Source organism: Camelina sativa, chromosome 11, assembly GCF_030686135.1.
Source record: "Camelina sativa cultivar CO46 ecotype springtype chromosome 11, ASM3068613v1".
Classification (NCBI taxonomy): domain Eukaryota; kingdom Viridiplantae; phylum Streptophyta; class Magnoliopsida; order Brassicales; family Brassicaceae; genus Camelina; species Camelina sativa.
This window is the reverse complement of record NC_141890.1, coordinates 7,183,051-7,200,000: the sequence shown is the minus strand read 5'-3', so window position 1 is coordinate 7,200,000 and position 16,950 is coordinate 7,183,051. Positions and strand designations below refer to the sequence as shown.

Genomic DNA, 16,950 nt, shown 5'->3' with positions numbered 1-16,950 from the left:
CGAAATTCAGTTTGGATTTCGGGTGTATCCGAAATTACCCGAACCCGACCCGATTCTACAAAATACCCGATCGGATTTTATTTTTATATATCCAAAGATCCGAAAATCCTAAGATCCGAACCCGATCGGGTTCGGGTCCCGAACCCCCACGGCTAGTAACAACACATTGATCATGTTATATGATTTTCTGGTTACTCTTTTTTGCTCTCTTTTTCAGGTATAGTTACGGTTACTCACTGGTGAGCTCTTTTGTACACAAGTAAAGGACACTCACACAAGTAACCGTGTGTGGGCGACAACAAAACCAAAACCAAAAGTAAAACACAAACACAAAGCGTTTTTAGTTAGTTAGGGAGATCTTGTTTGCATAGAGGACAACACGATATGATACGAAGCCATTGATCTACACATTTGAGGTGAAACCTATGCGCACATGGCAGCTTTCTCACTTCTTCTCTATCTTTGTACTTTGCCAAACATATGCAGCATTCCTGCAATTAATGTAACCCCGGGTGGTTCAACTTTTGATATCAAGAAATGTTACTTTCAGTTTTAGAGGTAAAAAAACAACAACAATCCATTGATTTCTGACTATTTCAGGTTAGAGATCTTTACCGGATCATTGTTTGCTTGAGTAGAATCAGAAGTTTCATCAATGAGTTTGTATTTCCAACTGGGGAGACTAGATATTTGGTCATCTGACGCTCCTTTGTCAGAAGATGCAATGTTCATGTTGTAGCCGAGGAAGCTACTAATGAGAGGCACAACACAACAGAGCAGGAGGAAGAGAAGAAACGGGAAAGAGTAGCAGAGAGCGTTCCAAGCGAGCAAGGAGATGCAGAGGACATGAAGGATTGGAGCATAGTGGAACGAACCGAACCGAGAATCAAACACCCATACATTACCTATCACAAACCATATCGCAAAGAAAAGCTCCAACGATGTCCTGCATCTGTTCATCAAATGCGAGCACCTAAATAACATACACACAGAATATGTCATTTGCTTAGAGATCTTTTGCATTCCAAGTTTTATGATAAAATGTTCAATTTTGCTAGTAACCTGGTCTCTTCTCTGCTCCTATGTTGCTGCTCAATATCGCCAAAGCCAAATGCGTTTCCTTGGCTAGTGTCATGTTGACGATACCGACCGTATAACAGCATAAGATTGAGAAGACATCCGACGTTGTAACCGGTGATCCATAGCCTCATCGGCCAAACAGGTCTCTCTTTCTTAGACAAAGCTAGTGTGAATGTTATCACAGTGATCTGTACAAGTAAAGCGATGAGCTCTGATATCATCCAAGTGACAGAATTGAAAGGATTGGTGCCAAGATCAGATCTTGATGCGTTCTGGTAATGAAACACCCTTCTCAAGAAAAAGAACCACCTTGCTCTAGATACCCTCATAGCCAGTCTCATTAGAAAGGAAGAAGAGGGGGAGCTCTCGGGAGCCATACGAGTGTTATCATCTTCATGTGGCGTGGAATCGAGGAGAGAAGATGAGGAGACAGTGATGGAGTTAATGGCTGATAATTGTAACTGAGAGGAATAACGGTTACTCATGTCAGAATCAGAGAGATGTTGATGGATTGTTTTGATTTCTCTTGAGAAACTGAGCAAGAAGAGAAGAAGAACAGAGTAAAAGCTGGAAAAAAAACCCAGATAAGAAGAAGAGATGAAGAAGAAGAAGAGAGGAAGGTGTAGTGATAATGTCAGAGAAGGTGAAGTTGGGTGTGAGATGGCGACGAAGAAGCAACCAAAAAAAGAACGGATTTTTTTTTTTTTTTGCTTAGGTTTGAAGAATGCAGAAGCAGAGAAGGAGGAGAAGATGACCGTTGGCCTATAAAAAAACCTAACAACCTTAGTTTTTGTCTTTGATTCGACAGCAACCGCTGCTTTTAACCATTCTCTCGTTCTTTTAGTTACAAAACAACAACAACTCTCCCTCTTTCCCTCTCTCCCTCAACGCAAGGCTGGCCACGAAATCAATTACTTGTTGTGGTCGGGTCGGTTAAACAGGCATCCAAATTTTTTCAGGGTCCCGCCTTGGGCCCAGCCAATTCGGGTTGCGGCTTTCCTAATCTCCTTTTTAACTCCACCGGGTAAAACGATACGGATATTTGACTCAGTGAGTTTGTGATCGAGTCAAAGGTGAGCGTTGGAGCTTAGGTGTGAGCAGGCCTGACTGAGTAAGAGATCTCCGAGAATGCTTGCATCAAGCTAGTCCTCCACTACAACTTCCTTCTTTTTGCAACCTCTGGAGATCTCTCTCGTCATGATTTTGAAGGTTTGAAAACCCAATTATATGAAGCTTTAGGATCTGATTGACGTGTACATTGAATTGCAAATAGAAAGATGATTAATTTGGATCTTGATTGCTTGGAATTGATAGGTAGGGAAGTAACTTCCAGCAGCTGTTTGTGGAGCGTAAAGGGTCTCTTAGGATTTCAATTAGAAAAGATAGAAACTTTTAGCATTTGTTTTGCATTTTGCTTGAATTTGAAACAATACACTGATGACTTCAGGTAAGAGACTCTTTTTTGTTGCTTTTGATGAATCAGATAAGAGGAGCATTATTTAGCTCTGTGGTGGGGTGTGCTATTTCCTCCGTGCTCTCTACTGTGAATATTGTTTTATCAGATTTGCTTGGAGAATGATCAGAGCAAGATGGAGGCAGTAAGCTACTCTTAAAAGGAGCCATCAGCTAATATTGTTTTATCAGATTTGCTTTTCATCAGAGAAAATAGATGGACCTCGCAGACTTTGATGATCATCTTCGCCATGTCACCAAGTAAGCGTGATGCATAAATCCGTAAAGCTACACCTTTAATGTACAAGATGGTAGTATCTCATTTCTACTCACTGTTATTCTCTAATTTAATTGCAGGGACTGGCTGAACCCTGCATTCCTCAGCTGTAGAACTGTCAGGCGATGTACCTATGCGCTTCAGTCTTCATCATTATCATCCACGGTTAGCTTTTGGAGACTCTCTTTTTTTGAGCTATAGAGTCTGTGTTAAAAAAGTGTTTTCCAGATTCACGATAGAGCAAAAGTGCTCAAAGTACTATACTTTTTTTGTACATCTTGAGACACTGTGGTTAAAATTTACAAGTATAATGAAACTTCTTCTTGTGATCCATTTTCTTAGATCCCTAAACTATGATCTTTGGCTGTTCTTTTATCTTGCAAGATGTATGTTTAATAAACCAGGGTCATTTAAATTCGAAATCATTTTTTACATCGTCACTTAAACTCACAAAGTCGTTACACAATATTATTGTCGCTACCAAACCATTTGGCAGTAGTTGTCCCTCACCTGCAGGTCTAAGAAAGTCCAGAAAATGTTCAACTGCTGCAAGGTTTTAGAACACCGGGCAGCCATTAACTACGATCCCTTTCGCTGTCGGGCAATTTGCCAAAGGGCAATGGTCTGTGTTCTCACTCCCCCACCAATCAGGTAAGCTTATGTCATTGTTTTGCAACACAAAGTAAATCAACACACCCATAATCGCAGTGCCTGCATCAAGAGCTGCAGAGAGGATGTAGTTATGCCTTGCCCACCATCCCTTATATCTCCTGAAGATATAGTAGTTGAACACGACCCCGACAACGAACCACGACCAGTAGTTCACAGCCTTGGCCATTGGCATCATATTAGTCGCTGAGAAGATCAAGGGAATATGAATCTTCTGTATCCACTTCTTCTCCGGGAATTTCCTTGCAAAGAACCAGACCGGGACAGGAGCAAGAAAGCCAATGAGGAAGAACCAGTTCATTCCCGGGTAAATGCCTTTACTTGTAAACATCCTTGCAGGGCCAATGATTCCCCAAATGATTGACGCGTTATAGAACACTTCATCCCCGGGGCAAGTCCACGTACTACTCTTTGGGAGCTTATCTATGTTACAGATGTTCTCGACTGAAGAAAGCAGCCACCATGTGGTCCCGAAGGAGACAGTTGAAGCAACAATAGTCGCAACTAGTTGAACGAGGAACATAGATCTCGGTGGAATCTTCATGTAGTGGCCAAGTTTGAAGTCTCCGACAAAGTACAAGGCTTGAGACATACTCACAGAACCATAAGTCTTAAAAGCCACATTGGCAAGTGGCTTTCCCGGATACAAGAACCCGATGATCAGTTCCGATATAACATTAAGACCCATTTCCTGGTTTGTGGTCGCTAAGATAACTCCGATAGGCAAAGTGAAGGTAAAGGCGATGGCACAAGCGAGTAAAAATCCCCACCATGGAAGCTGAAGCTGTTTGCCAAATCCCTCACATGCGTAAAGAGCTACAACAAAGGAAACAGCGAGAACCGCGACAAACCACCATTGAGGTACTTCTTTATAATTCTTCTTCATCAGTCTTGTATGCACATCTCCAAACTTGTCCTTTGTTGCCAATGTTGCCTTCTTCCACATCCCCCAGATAAACCTTCATGAAAACAACCACAACAACAACGATAAAAGAATTTTCATTTAAATTGATACATTGATCTATATTTTGAGATGCAGAGCAGAGAAAAAAAGAAGGATTCTAACTTTCCGTCAAAGAGGGCGACGTGAGAAATGGTTGCGGTTAGAGTACCGAAGCTGAGTCCATAGATCAGAGCAAACAGAATGCTAAGGTAAAGCTTGCTATAGTTTTCGTAAGCAGGAAGATCGATATCGAATGCCTTCTGGTTGAGGATACGAGTGGTGTTGTAACGCTGACCAGTGTGATCAAATGTGTGAGAGGTATAGAAAGGAAACTTCTTTGCCTCGTAAGTGTTGCTCCAGTAGAAGATAGGAAAAATGATGTAGAAGAAGATGACAAATCCGCCAAAGCAATTGGCTATAGCAAAGAACGGTACAGCTAAAGGACTGCCTAAGAAACCTGCAACCGTGGACCAATCAAGACCAAATGAGCCAATGCCAAGACCGTGCAGACCTGAACCAATCTGTTGAGCTGTCACAGATCGGCTCCATATCCAGCAGACGAAGGAGAGGGAGGAGATGGAAGGGAAAAGATAGCCAGGGACTATGTAGTAAGTGAAGCTCACGAAGAAGACTATTAAGAAGAATCTAAGCCTCGTTTGTTTGCCTTCACGCTTCTCCTCCTTCTCATGTAAGGCTCTAATCCATACAATTTGACATACAAACAATAAAAGCAAACAAATTTTATAATATCGCGAAACTTACAAATGTGAATGTATGAGAAGGAGAAAAAAAAAACACAAACCTAAAGAGAGAGACTTGAACCAGATTTGCAGGCCACCACATGTAAGGTGAGTCCACTAGGAATTTCCTGAACATACCAGCCCATCCATATCCCAACAACTATATGATAAAAAATAAAATAAAAATGTTACTGCACGTTACAAAAAGTTTATTTAATTTTAGACTTATGTATATACATGCATATACCTGAGTGGTTTGCAGAAGCAACATGGCGGCTGTGGGATTAAGATCCCGGTGGTAAAATGCTTTAACGATGGTAATGATGCTGGTCGCATAAACTCCTCCGGCTCCGGTATTAGCGAATATAGTGATCAATACATGTTCCCTTCATGTTGAATGGTCCAGGGTTCAACGAACCGAACCAAATTGTACCGAGTAACCGGAATTTCCTTGTTGGTAGAGTCGTGGCCATGAGCTTTCCTAGAGGGAGAGTGACGATCTGAGCCACGACTGAAGATACCATCAGCTCGTTCGAACGGTAACCGAAGAAATTGTTCACGAACGCGAGTACCACGCACGATAACATTCCTAAGAACCATGTTCGGAACGTCAAGACAGGCAGAGATGGATCGTCGGTTATCGGCACGGTTAACCGGACTTCTTCTATTGGACTGTCGTTTTCATCCTCCTCTTCTTCTTCATCTGCACCGTCACAGATGGTTTAATCACAACCAATCAAAAATTACGTAAAAGACATTAATCGTTAGAATTCGAATTGTGTTTTAGGATATGAATATCCAGAATTTATACAAATCAAGTATGTATCAGTTAGGTGCTTAGGTTCTGACATAACGGTAAAAGAAAAAAAAAAGAATCAAACCATAGCAAACCAAGTTTGATGAGAACAGAACCGAGAGTTCATTTACCCGCTATGACGATCTTGGACTCAAACGTGTTGTCCGGAGGCTTGGATACTTGGAGAGAGCCTACCATTTTCTATTTTCCTCCAAAAGTAGACGTCGGCTCGATGGGGTGAGAATGACCAGAGAGAGTCCTAGATAACTTGCCGGAGAATTAATGTTCTTGTAAGACACTTGTGTAAATGACCTGACACTAGTAAAAGAAGTTTTCTCTGTTTTAGTAAAGATGTTTAAGAGGATGTAGTATTAGATCAAAATGCTAGAGAGTATTTTCTGTAATTTGTAGTGTGAAGAGTCTAATAATTCTCAAAGAATTTATCTACACTTTATAAATTCGACAATTCACTTATAACTTAGAAAAAACTTTCAACTTGGGGGTAAAAAGTAAAATCTTGATTTCGAGTATGAAGGTAGGATTTTGCTTTTACTATCTTGTTGAAACAGAACAGATACTTTAACTAGCTAAAAGAATAAACAGATACTAAATATAGCAACTGTTAGCATGAAATCACTTACAGATACAGTCTATTAGTATAGCAATTTGTAGTATGTACAGTCTATATTGCTTTTCTTTTGTTTGTTTTTCCTTTCCTTATTCACTCTATTGCCTTAATTTGAAAGAAACAAAAGTCACTTCCACGGACTTCTGTATACAAGAATAAATAACTTATCAAACATACTTTACATACTTTTTTCATTCAAAATAAAGATGGGTAGGAGGATATATAGAAAGAGAGAGAGAGAGTAAATTATAAAACAAATAGAGCATTCCAATAATGATAACTAAAGTAACGGATGTTGATTAAATTTCATACAAATAACTAGTAACAGACAATTTGGTGATGTAAGAGTTGCAATTTAATTGGCGATCACATTCAGCAGCTAAAAACAAAATATTTTAGCGATAGTAACAAAGTCTTACTCTTATACATGTAATAATTGGTTCGTGTTCGGTGGGAATAATGCTGTCTAATGAAGCACCGCTTAATACAACTCCCCGAATTTGACTTGGACTCTTTTGTTTTGTACGTAGGACGCGCGTCAGAACAAATTAGAGGTACTGTTTCGGTCTTGTAGTCTAGTCACAATTGTAATATTGCGTTTGTTTTGATTTTCCAATCTGTATCGTTGTTTCCATTATCAACCTGTTATACAATATGAATGCATGTTTACACTTTTGTTCAAGTTTCTGTTTCTAGCCACTATGGATACACTGTCTTATTCAGTCTGTTCCATGTCAATGTCTATGACATTTTAGGTTGTATATTTGTAATCAATCAATCACCTGTAAACTTTTATCCCAAACAAATAGAAAAAACAAAACATGCAAATGATAAATTTTATATTATACGATTTAACAATTTTCTTATAATTTTTTATGCTTGGAATCTAAAATTTACCAAAGAAAATTAGCATTCAGCGTTCAGAATTTGAGTATAGAAAATTACGTGATTTCAATTTTTATTATATCAACTTTAATTACTCATGCATGGGTGTACGTACAAATACTTTGTTTAGTGAGTTTCAGGTCTGGCGAGCTTCAGGTTTACCTCTGAATATTATTCTTATGCCAACAAATTCTCTAGAGGATAAGATGGAGGCTATTCTATCTGGTTTTATTGCACCAAGTGATCATCTCCTACATCAATCGGCTATTCGAATCCTTTGGAAATTATGGACGAGTCGAAACTATCTAGTCTTTCAGTAGAAGAGTTATTCATGGTTTTCAACACTGGTTAAAGCAAGGTAGGATGCTGAGAAATGGATACAAGCACAAGAGTATATTCAAAGTTTGAGCTGTGAGATAGTTACTCTAGGTCCTATAAATAGGACTGCAACAACTACCACGAGATAGCAACAACCTCGATAGGTTGGATAAAATGCAATTATAATGGCTCTTACAATACGGTTACAAGACAATCAAAGGCAGGATGGATTTTGAAGAATGAAAGAGGAGTATTCATTGATGCAGGACAAGCTATTGGAATTATGACTACATCTCCTTTAGATAGTGAACTACAAGCTCTCCTCATCGCAATGCAACACAGTTGGTGTAAAGGTTTCCGGAAAATAATTTTTGAAGGAGATTGCAAAAGCATTTTAGAGATTCTCAATGGCAAAACTCTTAACTTCGGGTGCTACAACTGGATAAAGGAAATCAACTATTGGAAAACTAGATTTGAAGAAGTTGACTTCACTTGGACACCAAGACAAAACAACCGACCAGCTGATTTATTAGCAAAAATTTTTTTACCAGATAATAGTTCTTATAATGTCTATTCATGTATTCTTACTTTTCTTCTGCATGATCTAAGATGTAATAACTACTAAGTTTTCGTAATAAAGAAACCGTTAAAAAAAAGAAATATTTTGTTTAGTGAGTTAAAATATATTTCTAGGACTCGATGATTAATATTAGTATTAAATAGATCAAAGAAAAATTATAAAATTAGCTCTTCATTAAATCAAAGATCATCTGTTCAATATGATAATTATCTTCTATACTTCTAATGTTCTGTACACACCAATTCTAATTCTATAGTTACTTTTTGAGAGGTTGAACAATATTTTGACACATATACGTAAGTAGTACTGACATTTATGATTTGGTTTATTAATCATCAATTTAGTGATTCTTTAGAAATCTACAAGCTAAGTAGTACTCACATATATATAACACACTCAAATCATTAATTTCCAACACACAAAGTGGTGTTGTAAAGCAGACACGGGTAAATTAATTAACACAAAGTATTGGGCTACCAAATTACTAGTAAATTCGAGTACGGCCCATTAGTTAGCTTCAGTCAGCCCATTAACGTTGTTCAGTCTCCGGGTAAGTTAGTTAGTTTCCTCGACTACTCTACCCTCCATCTTCATCTTCTACCTCTGCACTTCTGCTAAAACCCTCGCCGCGTTAAACCCTAAGTTGTAATATAAACTTATTCCATGGCTGCTCTGACGCGTAACAAGAAGAATAGGACAAATTCACAGACTCCTCCACTGAATAAGCGGACCAAGTCGTCTCCATTGAAGAAGGCGGCGAAATCTCAGAAGCCTCCGTTGAAGAAGCAGAGGAGATGTATTCCGGAGGAGAAGCCTGTAATTGCTACAGATGAGGAGGAAGAAGAGGAAATTGAACAGTCCAATCAAGGAGATGAAGGGTCTGAATCAGGTTCTGACTTTTTCTCAGATGGTGATGGAGAAGACGTAAATGATGATGGTGGTGCTGACGACTTGCTTTTTGGTAGCGATGATGAGGAGGGAACTTTGGGTTCTGACTCTGATGAGTCCGATATTGAGATCAAATCTAGAGCTATTGATAAAAAACGTAAAAAGGAGGAAAAAGATGCAAAAGATGAATTCACAATGAACATTAAGGAACAGCCTGATGAGTTTCAGCTACCAACCAAAAAGGTGACATTCTTCTTGGTTGCTCTGTTATGATTTTGTTCATTTTCTTGCTCTCTTAGAAAATGATACAAATCAAATTTACTAGTTTTCTAATCTTTGCTATTGCTCCACATTGTTTAGGAGCTTGAAGCAGAGGCACGTGGGGCACCAGATCTTCCTAGCTTACAAATAAGGATTAGAGAGAGTGAGTAACATTTGTTCAAGTCTTATTCCTTGGGAGGTTCTTCGTATCTCCTAAGGAATCATCCTCTCGGTTGTTAGTTTAATTGTACTAATATATGTTTCAGTTGTTAGAGTGCTGTCGAATTTTAAGGATTTGAGGCCAGATGGAGCCAAGAGGACAGATTATGTTGACCAGCTTAAAGCTGATCTTTGTTCTTATTATGGCTATAATGAGTTTCTTATTGGAACTTTGATTGAGGTTATTCCCTAGTCTCTGACTTTTCTCTTTACGCTCGCTTTGGTCTAAAAGTTATGTGGGAATTCTGTTACTTATATATATTATGTTCTCTTTTGACAGATGTTTCCTGTTGTTGAACTCATGGAACTAATTGAAGCTTTTGAAAAGAAAAGGCCTACATCTATACGTACTAACACTCTTAAGGTGAAGTTTGTTTTGCTTTGGAGTGTACAGAAATAAGTGTTCTTTGACTGTTGAGGTAGATAATTTATGTTGACTTTTGTTTTGGTTAAGACTCGGAGACGGGATCTGGCTGATGTACTTTTGAACAGAGGAGTTAATCTAGACCCATTAAGCAAGTGGTCAAAAGTAAGTAGCATTTGCAGATTGTCTTCCATTTCCATTTAATTTGTGTAAACATTTTTGTGGACCATCTGTAGTTAATCCTGGCATTATATTTTGTAGGTTGGACTTATCGTTTATGATTCACAAGTTCCGATTGGTGCAACTCCTGAATATTTGGCTGGTTTCTATATGGTAATTGATTTTTGGATGTTTTGTTACGTACAGCTCACACTTTTATGTGTATTCTTAATTGTTTACTAAGTATGTTCTTGGTACATATTCAGTTGCAAAGTGCTAGTTCCTTCTTGCCGGTGATGGCCCTTGCTCCTCAAGAAAAAGAGCGAGTTGTGGACATGGCGTAAGTAATTATATTTACAGAAATGCACTATATTTGTGTCTTAGATAACCATATGATGACAAGCATTACCATAGGTTGATATTTAAGTGTTGCTAATGATACATATCATACTATCATGTGTTATAGATCATGTGCTATTGATGCAAAGTGTTGTCAAAACGAAAAAGCCAATTGATTGTCCCGTGATGTGAGACATATGCAACTAGTTGTATATTGTGGTATCCATAACAAGTTTTTACTACTGCAGTGCGGCCCCTGGTGGTAAAACAACTTATGTTGCTGCACTAATGAAGAATACAGGTATGCATTCATTGGTTCCTGGTTCCTTGTTCCTCCAGCTCCACAGTTATAGTCAGTTATCCTAATGCTATAATGATTATATAACCAGGCATAATATATGCGAACGAGATGAAAGTACCTAGGCTAAAGTCACTTTGTGCCAATCTGCATCGCATGGGAGTGACAAATACTATAGTTTGTAACTATGACGGAAGAGAGGTTAGCTTCTTGAACCTTTCTATTGACAGTACATGCTTGAGGATGTTAAATTTTGCAAATTGGTTGTAAATCATCAGCTCAACCAAATTAAAAATTACTGGCAAAACTGTAATTGCATCAAGTAACTAATTCTAAAAGACAGTTTCTCTGTTATTCCCTTGCATTTTTTGTTTATCTTATCTTTTTTTGCCTTTCAGCTATCCAAGGTTTTAGGTCAGAACTCGGTTGATAGAGTATTGCTGGATGCTCCTTGCAGTGGAACTGGAGTAAGAAATTTTGGACCCGACCCTCTTATAGTCTTTTAAATGAATTTTCTGTTCATAGTTTGATATCGACTTCTACATAATGCAGGTTATATCAAAAGATGAATCGGTTAAAACTTCCAAAAGTGCTGATGACATAAATAAATTTGCTCATTTACAAAAGGTATGTTGTTGTCTTGAACAAAGTAAACTAAAAACATTCTCTACATCGAAGACAAATATATAAAGTTGAAAAATAGCATGAACGCTTCTTATACCCTCTCATTGCGAAAATATCAAGAAGGATGCATGTGGTTTGTAATGCTAACTTACATTTTTATTTTTTTGTTCATAGCAACTTATACTTAGTGCGATTGATTTGGTAGACGCCAATTCCAAAACTGGTGGATATATTGTTTATTCAACATGCTCCATTATGATTCCCGAGGTTGGTTAACCATACGTTTTCTGTTCCACTTTTGTTTTTTCAGTCATCTTTCATGTTTCGTCACTATTTTATTTGTACACAAATTATGCAGAACGAAGCTGTTATCGATTATGCCCTTAAAAAGAGGGATGTTAAAGTCGTTCCATGTGGACTTGATTTTGGCCAACCAGGGTAATATACAATTTTATCTGCATAGGAAATTTCATGATTCGTCTTCTGAACACATGCTTTGCTGCATGTCATCAGATTTAGTAGTTTTAGAGAACAGCGGTTCCATCCTTCTGTAGAGAAGACTAGACGTTTCTATCCTCACGTACACAACATGGACGGATTCTTTGTTGCAAAGGTATGTATACTTTGGTTATAGCCTATGAATTGTTTCCCTGCGAGAGATCCAACCATTTGATGCGGATGGACGAAAATATGTCTTATGATATATCAATAGTAATTTAAATGATTAGGTATTTTACTCTTCATTTTTGGTTCTGCAGCTGAAGAAGATGAGCAATGCAATGCAGCCTACAGAAACTGATAAGCCAGTTGAAACAATGAGGCAAGCGCAGGTGTCGTCTAGCGATGATGATGAAGAGGCTGAGGCCATTGAGGATTTGAAGAAACCTTCTGTTGCAAATGGGCAACCCAAGCGAGAGAGTAACACAAAAGAATACAAGAACAGACAAAAATTTCCAAGGTCAAAGGAGACTCACAAAGGCAGAAGGAATACACGCATAAAAAGCGAAAGTGGTAGTGGTACTGTGGAAGAACCAAGGAAGCAAAAGAAAAAGAGATCACAATGGAAGAATGAAATTGCTCAAGCTAGGTAAAAAATCATTCACTGTTTCCTTGACAGATAAAAGAGAATAAGTAAATTGTTGTATCATACGTCCATTTGTTCATAATGTTTGAATATGTTACAGGGAAGAGAAAAGAAATGCCATGAGAGAGAATGCTAAGGAGAGGCCAAAGCACAGAAAATAAGATTGGGTTCGGAATGCATCTTGGATAACAGACTCAAAGAGGGAGAATCTTTCGGTGTTATAGTCATGATGAAGGACACAAGAAAGGAGAGGCTTCATTGGCTGAGGGTAAGGTTACCGTTGCAGTATACAACAATGGCTTTGTAATGTTTGACTAGTTACTAAGTAAACACCAAAACAGCTAGAAACCATGGGAAAGTTAGAGTGACACTCACATGGATAAGTTTTGTATTTAATCTCATAACATTACATTTTGCGTGAAGCCTGTTTCTTTTGTTGTTGTTTTTTTCTTTGTTTTCATTGTGGAGCTGTAAATTAATTGAAGGGGGAGGCCTTAAAATGGCAAAGTGTTTGAAAGGCTATGAATTTTTCGGATCAGTGCCACCTCGTCAAATGATATTTGGAGGGTGGGGGCCATGATGCCACAACATAAAGATAGAATTTATCTGATGAAAAATTAAGGGAATTGGGAGTAAGTGAGCTGCTACTGTTAGGGAGGGATGTGAAGGTTTTCTGAAGTGGGACTTTTGTGTTTGGAGAAACATGACAATCACCCAATCAATATCTTCATCCATCATTGTCAGAATTATCTCTCTGTTGGGGACCTTTACATTTACTTCTCTCACACTAATCTTCTTGTTTCTATTTTTAGCTTTTCAGCACATATTATATACCGCTTGCACAAACACTCACATGCATTATATATATATTATCGTATAATTTGCTGTTATGTACTTTATATAAATTAAGATTTGGATATTCCAAAATCCGGTAAAGAGTATTAAAAAAGAGATTCCTTTGCAGGACCCGACCAAAAGATACATCTTTTAAAAAGCAATTAGTTAATCTACCATTCTTGGTTCTTGCTACATAACAAATTGGTAAAGTAATTTGAGGACTATAGTATTACTGATGTCGATTCAGACAAGAACAAAGAGTTAACTACTAGTAATTAATGAAATAATCAGTCTCAAAAAAACCATTGAAAATACAGCTCTCTATGCATCGGAAATAATCATCATTATTATTATTGCAAATTACAAGGCATGAGGCATCCTTGAAAGCTTTGACCTTTTTTTTTTTTTTTTCTTAATCGAAAGCTTTGTCTAATTGTGTCTTCCAGTTGTGAGAAAAAAGCCCTAAAAAAAGTTGAAAACTTTAGTTTTGACCACCTCTTTTCATGGTTAAGTCCCAACTCTCAATTCTCTCACTCTCTGATTCATTTCTCTCTCTCTCTATCTTCGTTTCCATGGAAGGAAGGTGATGAGTTCATCAATCTCTATCTCTCTTTAGTCTTTACTGATACATGATGATGGAAAAGTCATCTCCTTCCTTTTTTGGCATATCATCATCCCTTTTCTTCTTTCTTTGCCTAACTCCTCAACCTCAAAGATCTTTCTCTCCCAAAGCTCTTCTTAATTAAAGGTAACGATTTTGTGAATATTTCTCCTCTGTTTATGTTCTTCATTTTCTTATTTTTTTTTTTCTGTTTCTGTGGGTCTGCATAGATCCAGAAGAGCTTTGCTTGATTGTTCTTACATTTCTGAGATCTGTTTAAAAGGTCAAGACTTTGCATGAAATCTGTGAGTAGGGTTTATGCTAATTTGTTGGTAATTGGAGAGTCAGAGAGTCTGAATTGTGTATCCCTGATGTAGAAATGGTGGATTACTTTTGAGTTGAGTAAGTGTCTGTTTGTTTTACTCAATTACTTGGGAGCTCGAGATCCGTAACTTGCTTCTTTCCACCTGCTTTCTATATAGAAACTATAATTTTCAATCTTAATTTGATCTTGTGATTCCAACATGAATCCCTTGGTTATCATTGAGCTCTGAGTTTATCTTCTATTTTTAAAAATAGCAACTTTTTAGGGCTTTTGTGTTTATCTGCTCAGCTCTGTCATCTGTGGTAAAGGATGCGATTTCAAGTCTTCATAAATGAGAAAGTTCGAGTCTCTTGATTACGGGGAGAAAGTAATAAGAGTTATTGTTTGTATTTTTTATAAAAGAGCTCAACTTTATGTAATCTGTATCTGTTGTGTTTTCTGGTTATTTTTATTCTATTGGTAGTCTTCCTCTATATAAGACCCAATGGTATAACTGTTTTTGTTTTGCGAGTTTTCTTTTGAGATTTAAGTAACGGACCACCATGTTTTGTTCAATGCAGAGCTCTGGTCACTATCTGACGGGATCGGCGGTGTGACAGCACGATAACTGAAGTTAAGAGCAGTTTCTTGAAATCTTGGGTGTAAAGTAGTTAGGTTCCGTTCATGGCCTCAAAGTCTGGTGCTGGAGTTCTCCCAGAAAATGATAAGCAAACCTCGGAAGCATCATTTTCCAATTCCAGTCAAAGTGTCTCAGTCAGCACATTGGCAGATCAAGTATCTTCGACTTTGTCTTTTGCTCCAAGCAGTAACAGTAAAACTGGTGGTGAAGTTAAACTTAGTGAGCAGTCTGGTCCTGCTCAGAGCGGAAAGAGTAACACATATAGACCAAGCACAAGTAGTGATATCAGTGATGAGAGCACATGTAGCAGCTTAAGTAACAACAACAAGCCTCACAAAGCGAATGACGTTAGATGGGAAGCAATACAAGCTGTCCGAACGAAACATGGTATTTTGGGTTTAAACCATTTTAGGCTCTTGAAGAGGTTAGGGTGTGGGGACATCGGAACTGTTCATCTTGCTGAGTTGCACGGAACACGGTGTTATTTTGCAATGAAGGTTATGGACAAAGGGGCTTTGGCTAGTCGTAAAAAGCTTCTTAGAGCTCAGACCGAGAGGGAGATATTGCAATGTCTTGACCACCCTTTTCTCCCAACTTTGTATAGTCATTTTGAGACTGATAAGTTCTCATGTTTGGTTATGGAGTTCTGTCCTGGAGGTGACTTGCATACCCTTCGACAAAGACAGCCCGGGAAGCGATTCTCGGAACAAGCAGCAAAGTAGGAGTTTTTTTGAACCAGAATCAATTTAGTGCTGTGTCCTTGATCCCTCTTTTGTGATAAATCATATTGGTTTTTTACTTTTTTTACTTTTCTTCCAGGTTTTATGTAGCGGAAGTACTTCTTGCAATGGAATATCTTCATATGCTTGGGATCATTTACCGCGATCTTAAGCCAGAGAATGTTCTTGTGAGAGAAGATGGACATGTTATGCTTTCTGACTTCGACCTCTCTTTGAGGTGTACTGTCAGCCCCACAGTGGTTAGATCAACTGCTCTCGTGTCTGAAGGGCAAAGGAGCTCAGGTTATTGTGCCCAGCCCGCTTGCGTCCAACAGCCATCTTGCATTTCCGCTCCTACAACATGCTTTTCTCCGCGATTTTTCTCAAGTAAATCCAAGAAAGACAAGAAGATGAAAAATGAAACTGGAAACCAGGTTAGTCCATTGCCTGAGCTCATGGCTGAGCCTACAAGTGCTCGTTCAATGTCATTTGTTGGCACACATGAGTACTTAGCTCCTGAGATCATCAAAGGTGAAGGGCATGGGAGTGCAGTTGATTGGTGGACTTTTGGAATCTTTCTGTACGAGCTATTGTTTGGTAAAACCCCGTTTAAGGGGTCTGGAAACCGAGCAACACTCTTTAATGTTGTGGGTCAGCCTCTGCGTTTCCCTGAATCTCCGGTAGTCAGTTTTGCTGCTAGGGATTTGATTAGGAGTCTGCTTGTGAAGGAGCCTCAGCATAGATTAGCGTATAAGCGTGGTGCAACTGAGATGAAGCAACATCCTTTCTTCGAAGGAGTGAATTGGGCATTGGTTCGATGCGCTAGCCCACCAGAGATACCGAAACCCGTTGATCTTGAGAGTGCTCCTGCTACTCCAGCAGCAGCCACATCTACCAGTGTCAAGACTGACCAGAGTTATCTGGAGTTTGATTTCTTTTGAGAACTTTCAGCAAGGAAACTGCCAATAGATTATCAAATTGTTCTCTGCAATCTGCAAACCCGTTTAGTAATTTGAAAATATGATAACTCTTCAATTCTTTGTCGATGCCATTCTTGGATTGGTTTGAGACATGAGTACCCACGGCTTGCATGTTAGTCTTCAGACAAAGACATAGTTACTTTTCCAGTATGGTTCTCTGGTTTCGTTTGGGATGAAAATTGGGTGTAACATCACATAAAGATCGTTTATCATATGGACTTTTTCATATATAGTTGTGGGAGTGTGTTATTTGCAGAAGAAAGTG

General features: G+C 38.4%; 4 protein-coding genes and 1 long non-coding RNA gene across 9 annotated transcripts; 3 read left to right on the top strand and 2 right to left on the bottom strand.

Annotated features, from left to right (window-relative positions):
• Nucleotides 1-53: 53 nt before the first annotated feature.
• On the bottom strand, nucleotides 54-1,983 carry LOC104722286 (E3 ubiquitin-protein ligase At4g11680-like). Its single transcript, XM_010440427.2, has 3 exons — nucleotides 1,063-1,983; nucleotides 616-973; nucleotides 54-491 (listed from the first exon to the last, which is right to left on the bottom strand). The coding sequence occupies exons 1-3, from the start codon at nucleotides 1,563-1,565 to the stop codon at nucleotides 345-347; spliced, it is 1,008 nt and encodes a 335-aa protein (XP_010438729.1). The 5' UTR covers nucleotides 1,566-1,983; the 3' UTR covers nucleotides 54-344.
• On the top strand, nucleotides 1,560-5,168 carry LOC104722287 (uncharacterized). 2 transcript variants are annotated; one of them, XR_757171.2, is made up of 3 exons: nucleotides 1,560-2,289; nucleotides 2,395-2,793; nucleotides 2,890-5,168. It is a non-coding gene; the product is annotated as an uncharacterized LOC104722287 (long non-coding RNA). The 2 variants fall into 2 exon arrangements; XR_015571809.1 differs by having other exon boundaries at nucleotides 1,884-2,289; nucleotides 2,564-2,793; nucleotides 2,890-3,142.
• LOC104722288 (oligopeptide transporter 5) lies at nucleotides 3,201-6,602 on the bottom strand. Its single transcript, XM_087473988.1, has 5 exons — nucleotides 6,089-6,602; nucleotides 5,409-5,864; nucleotides 5,224-5,321; nucleotides 4,545-5,117; nucleotides 3,201-4,437 (listed from the first exon to the last, which is right to left on the bottom strand). Exons 2-5 carry the CDS (start codon nucleotides 5,430-5,432, stop codon nucleotides 3,366-3,368), a joined length of 1,767 nt encoding a protein of 588 aa, XP_087330114.1. The 5' UTR covers nucleotides 5,433-5,864; nucleotides 6,089-6,602; the 3' UTR covers nucleotides 3,201-3,365.
• Nucleotides 6,603-8,784: 2,182 nt separating this feature from the next.
• Nucleotides 8,785-13,026, top strand: LOC104722284 (26S rRNA (cytosine-C(5))-methyltransferase NOP2B). Of its 3 annotated transcripts, XM_010440425.3 has the most exons (16): nucleotides 8,785-9,499; nucleotides 9,617-9,680; nucleotides 9,784-9,917; nucleotides 10,017-10,100; nucleotides 10,191-10,265; nucleotides 10,362-10,433; nucleotides 10,526-10,599; nucleotides 10,847-10,899; nucleotides 10,988-11,097; nucleotides 11,295-11,363; nucleotides 11,449-11,523; nucleotides 11,695-11,787; nucleotides 11,879-11,958; nucleotides 12,034-12,133; nucleotides 12,279-12,607; nucleotides 12,705-13,026. In XM_010440425.3, exons 1-16 carry the CDS (start codon nucleotides 9,032-9,034, stop codon nucleotides 12,763-12,765), a joined length of 1,941 nt encoding a protein of 646 aa, XP_010438727.2. In that variant the 5' UTR covers nucleotides 8,785-9,031; the 3' UTR covers nucleotides 12,766-13,026. The 3 variants fall into 3 exon arrangements, with proteins under 3 accessions (XP_010438727.2, XP_087330113.1, XP_010438728.2); XM_087473987.1 differs by lacking the exon at nucleotides 12,705-13,026 and having other exon boundaries at nucleotides 8,930-9,499; nucleotides 12,279-12,611; XM_010440426.3 differs by lacking the exon at nucleotides 10,191-10,265 and having other exon boundaries at nucleotides 8,944-9,499.
• Nucleotides 13,027-13,641: 615 nt separating this feature from the next.
• On the top strand, nucleotides 13,642-16,947 carry LOC104722283 (serine/threonine-protein kinase D6PKL1). 2 transcript variants are annotated; one of them, XM_010440423.3, is made up of 3 exons: nucleotides 13,642-14,189; nucleotides 14,928-15,704; nucleotides 15,806-16,947. In XM_010440423.3, the coding sequence occupies exons 2-3, from the start codon at nucleotides 15,031-15,033 to the stop codon at nucleotides 16,644-16,646; spliced, it is 1,515 nt and encodes a 504-aa protein (XP_010438725.2). In that variant the 5' UTR covers nucleotides 13,642-14,189; nucleotides 14,928-15,030; the 3' UTR covers nucleotides 16,647-16,947. The 2 variants fall into 2 exon arrangements, with proteins under 2 accessions (XP_010438725.2, XP_087330115.1); XM_087473989.1 differs by lacking the exon at nucleotides 13,642-14,189 and adding an exon at nucleotides 14,192-14,444.
• The last annotated feature ends 3 nt before the right edge of the window (nucleotides 16,948-16,950 follow it).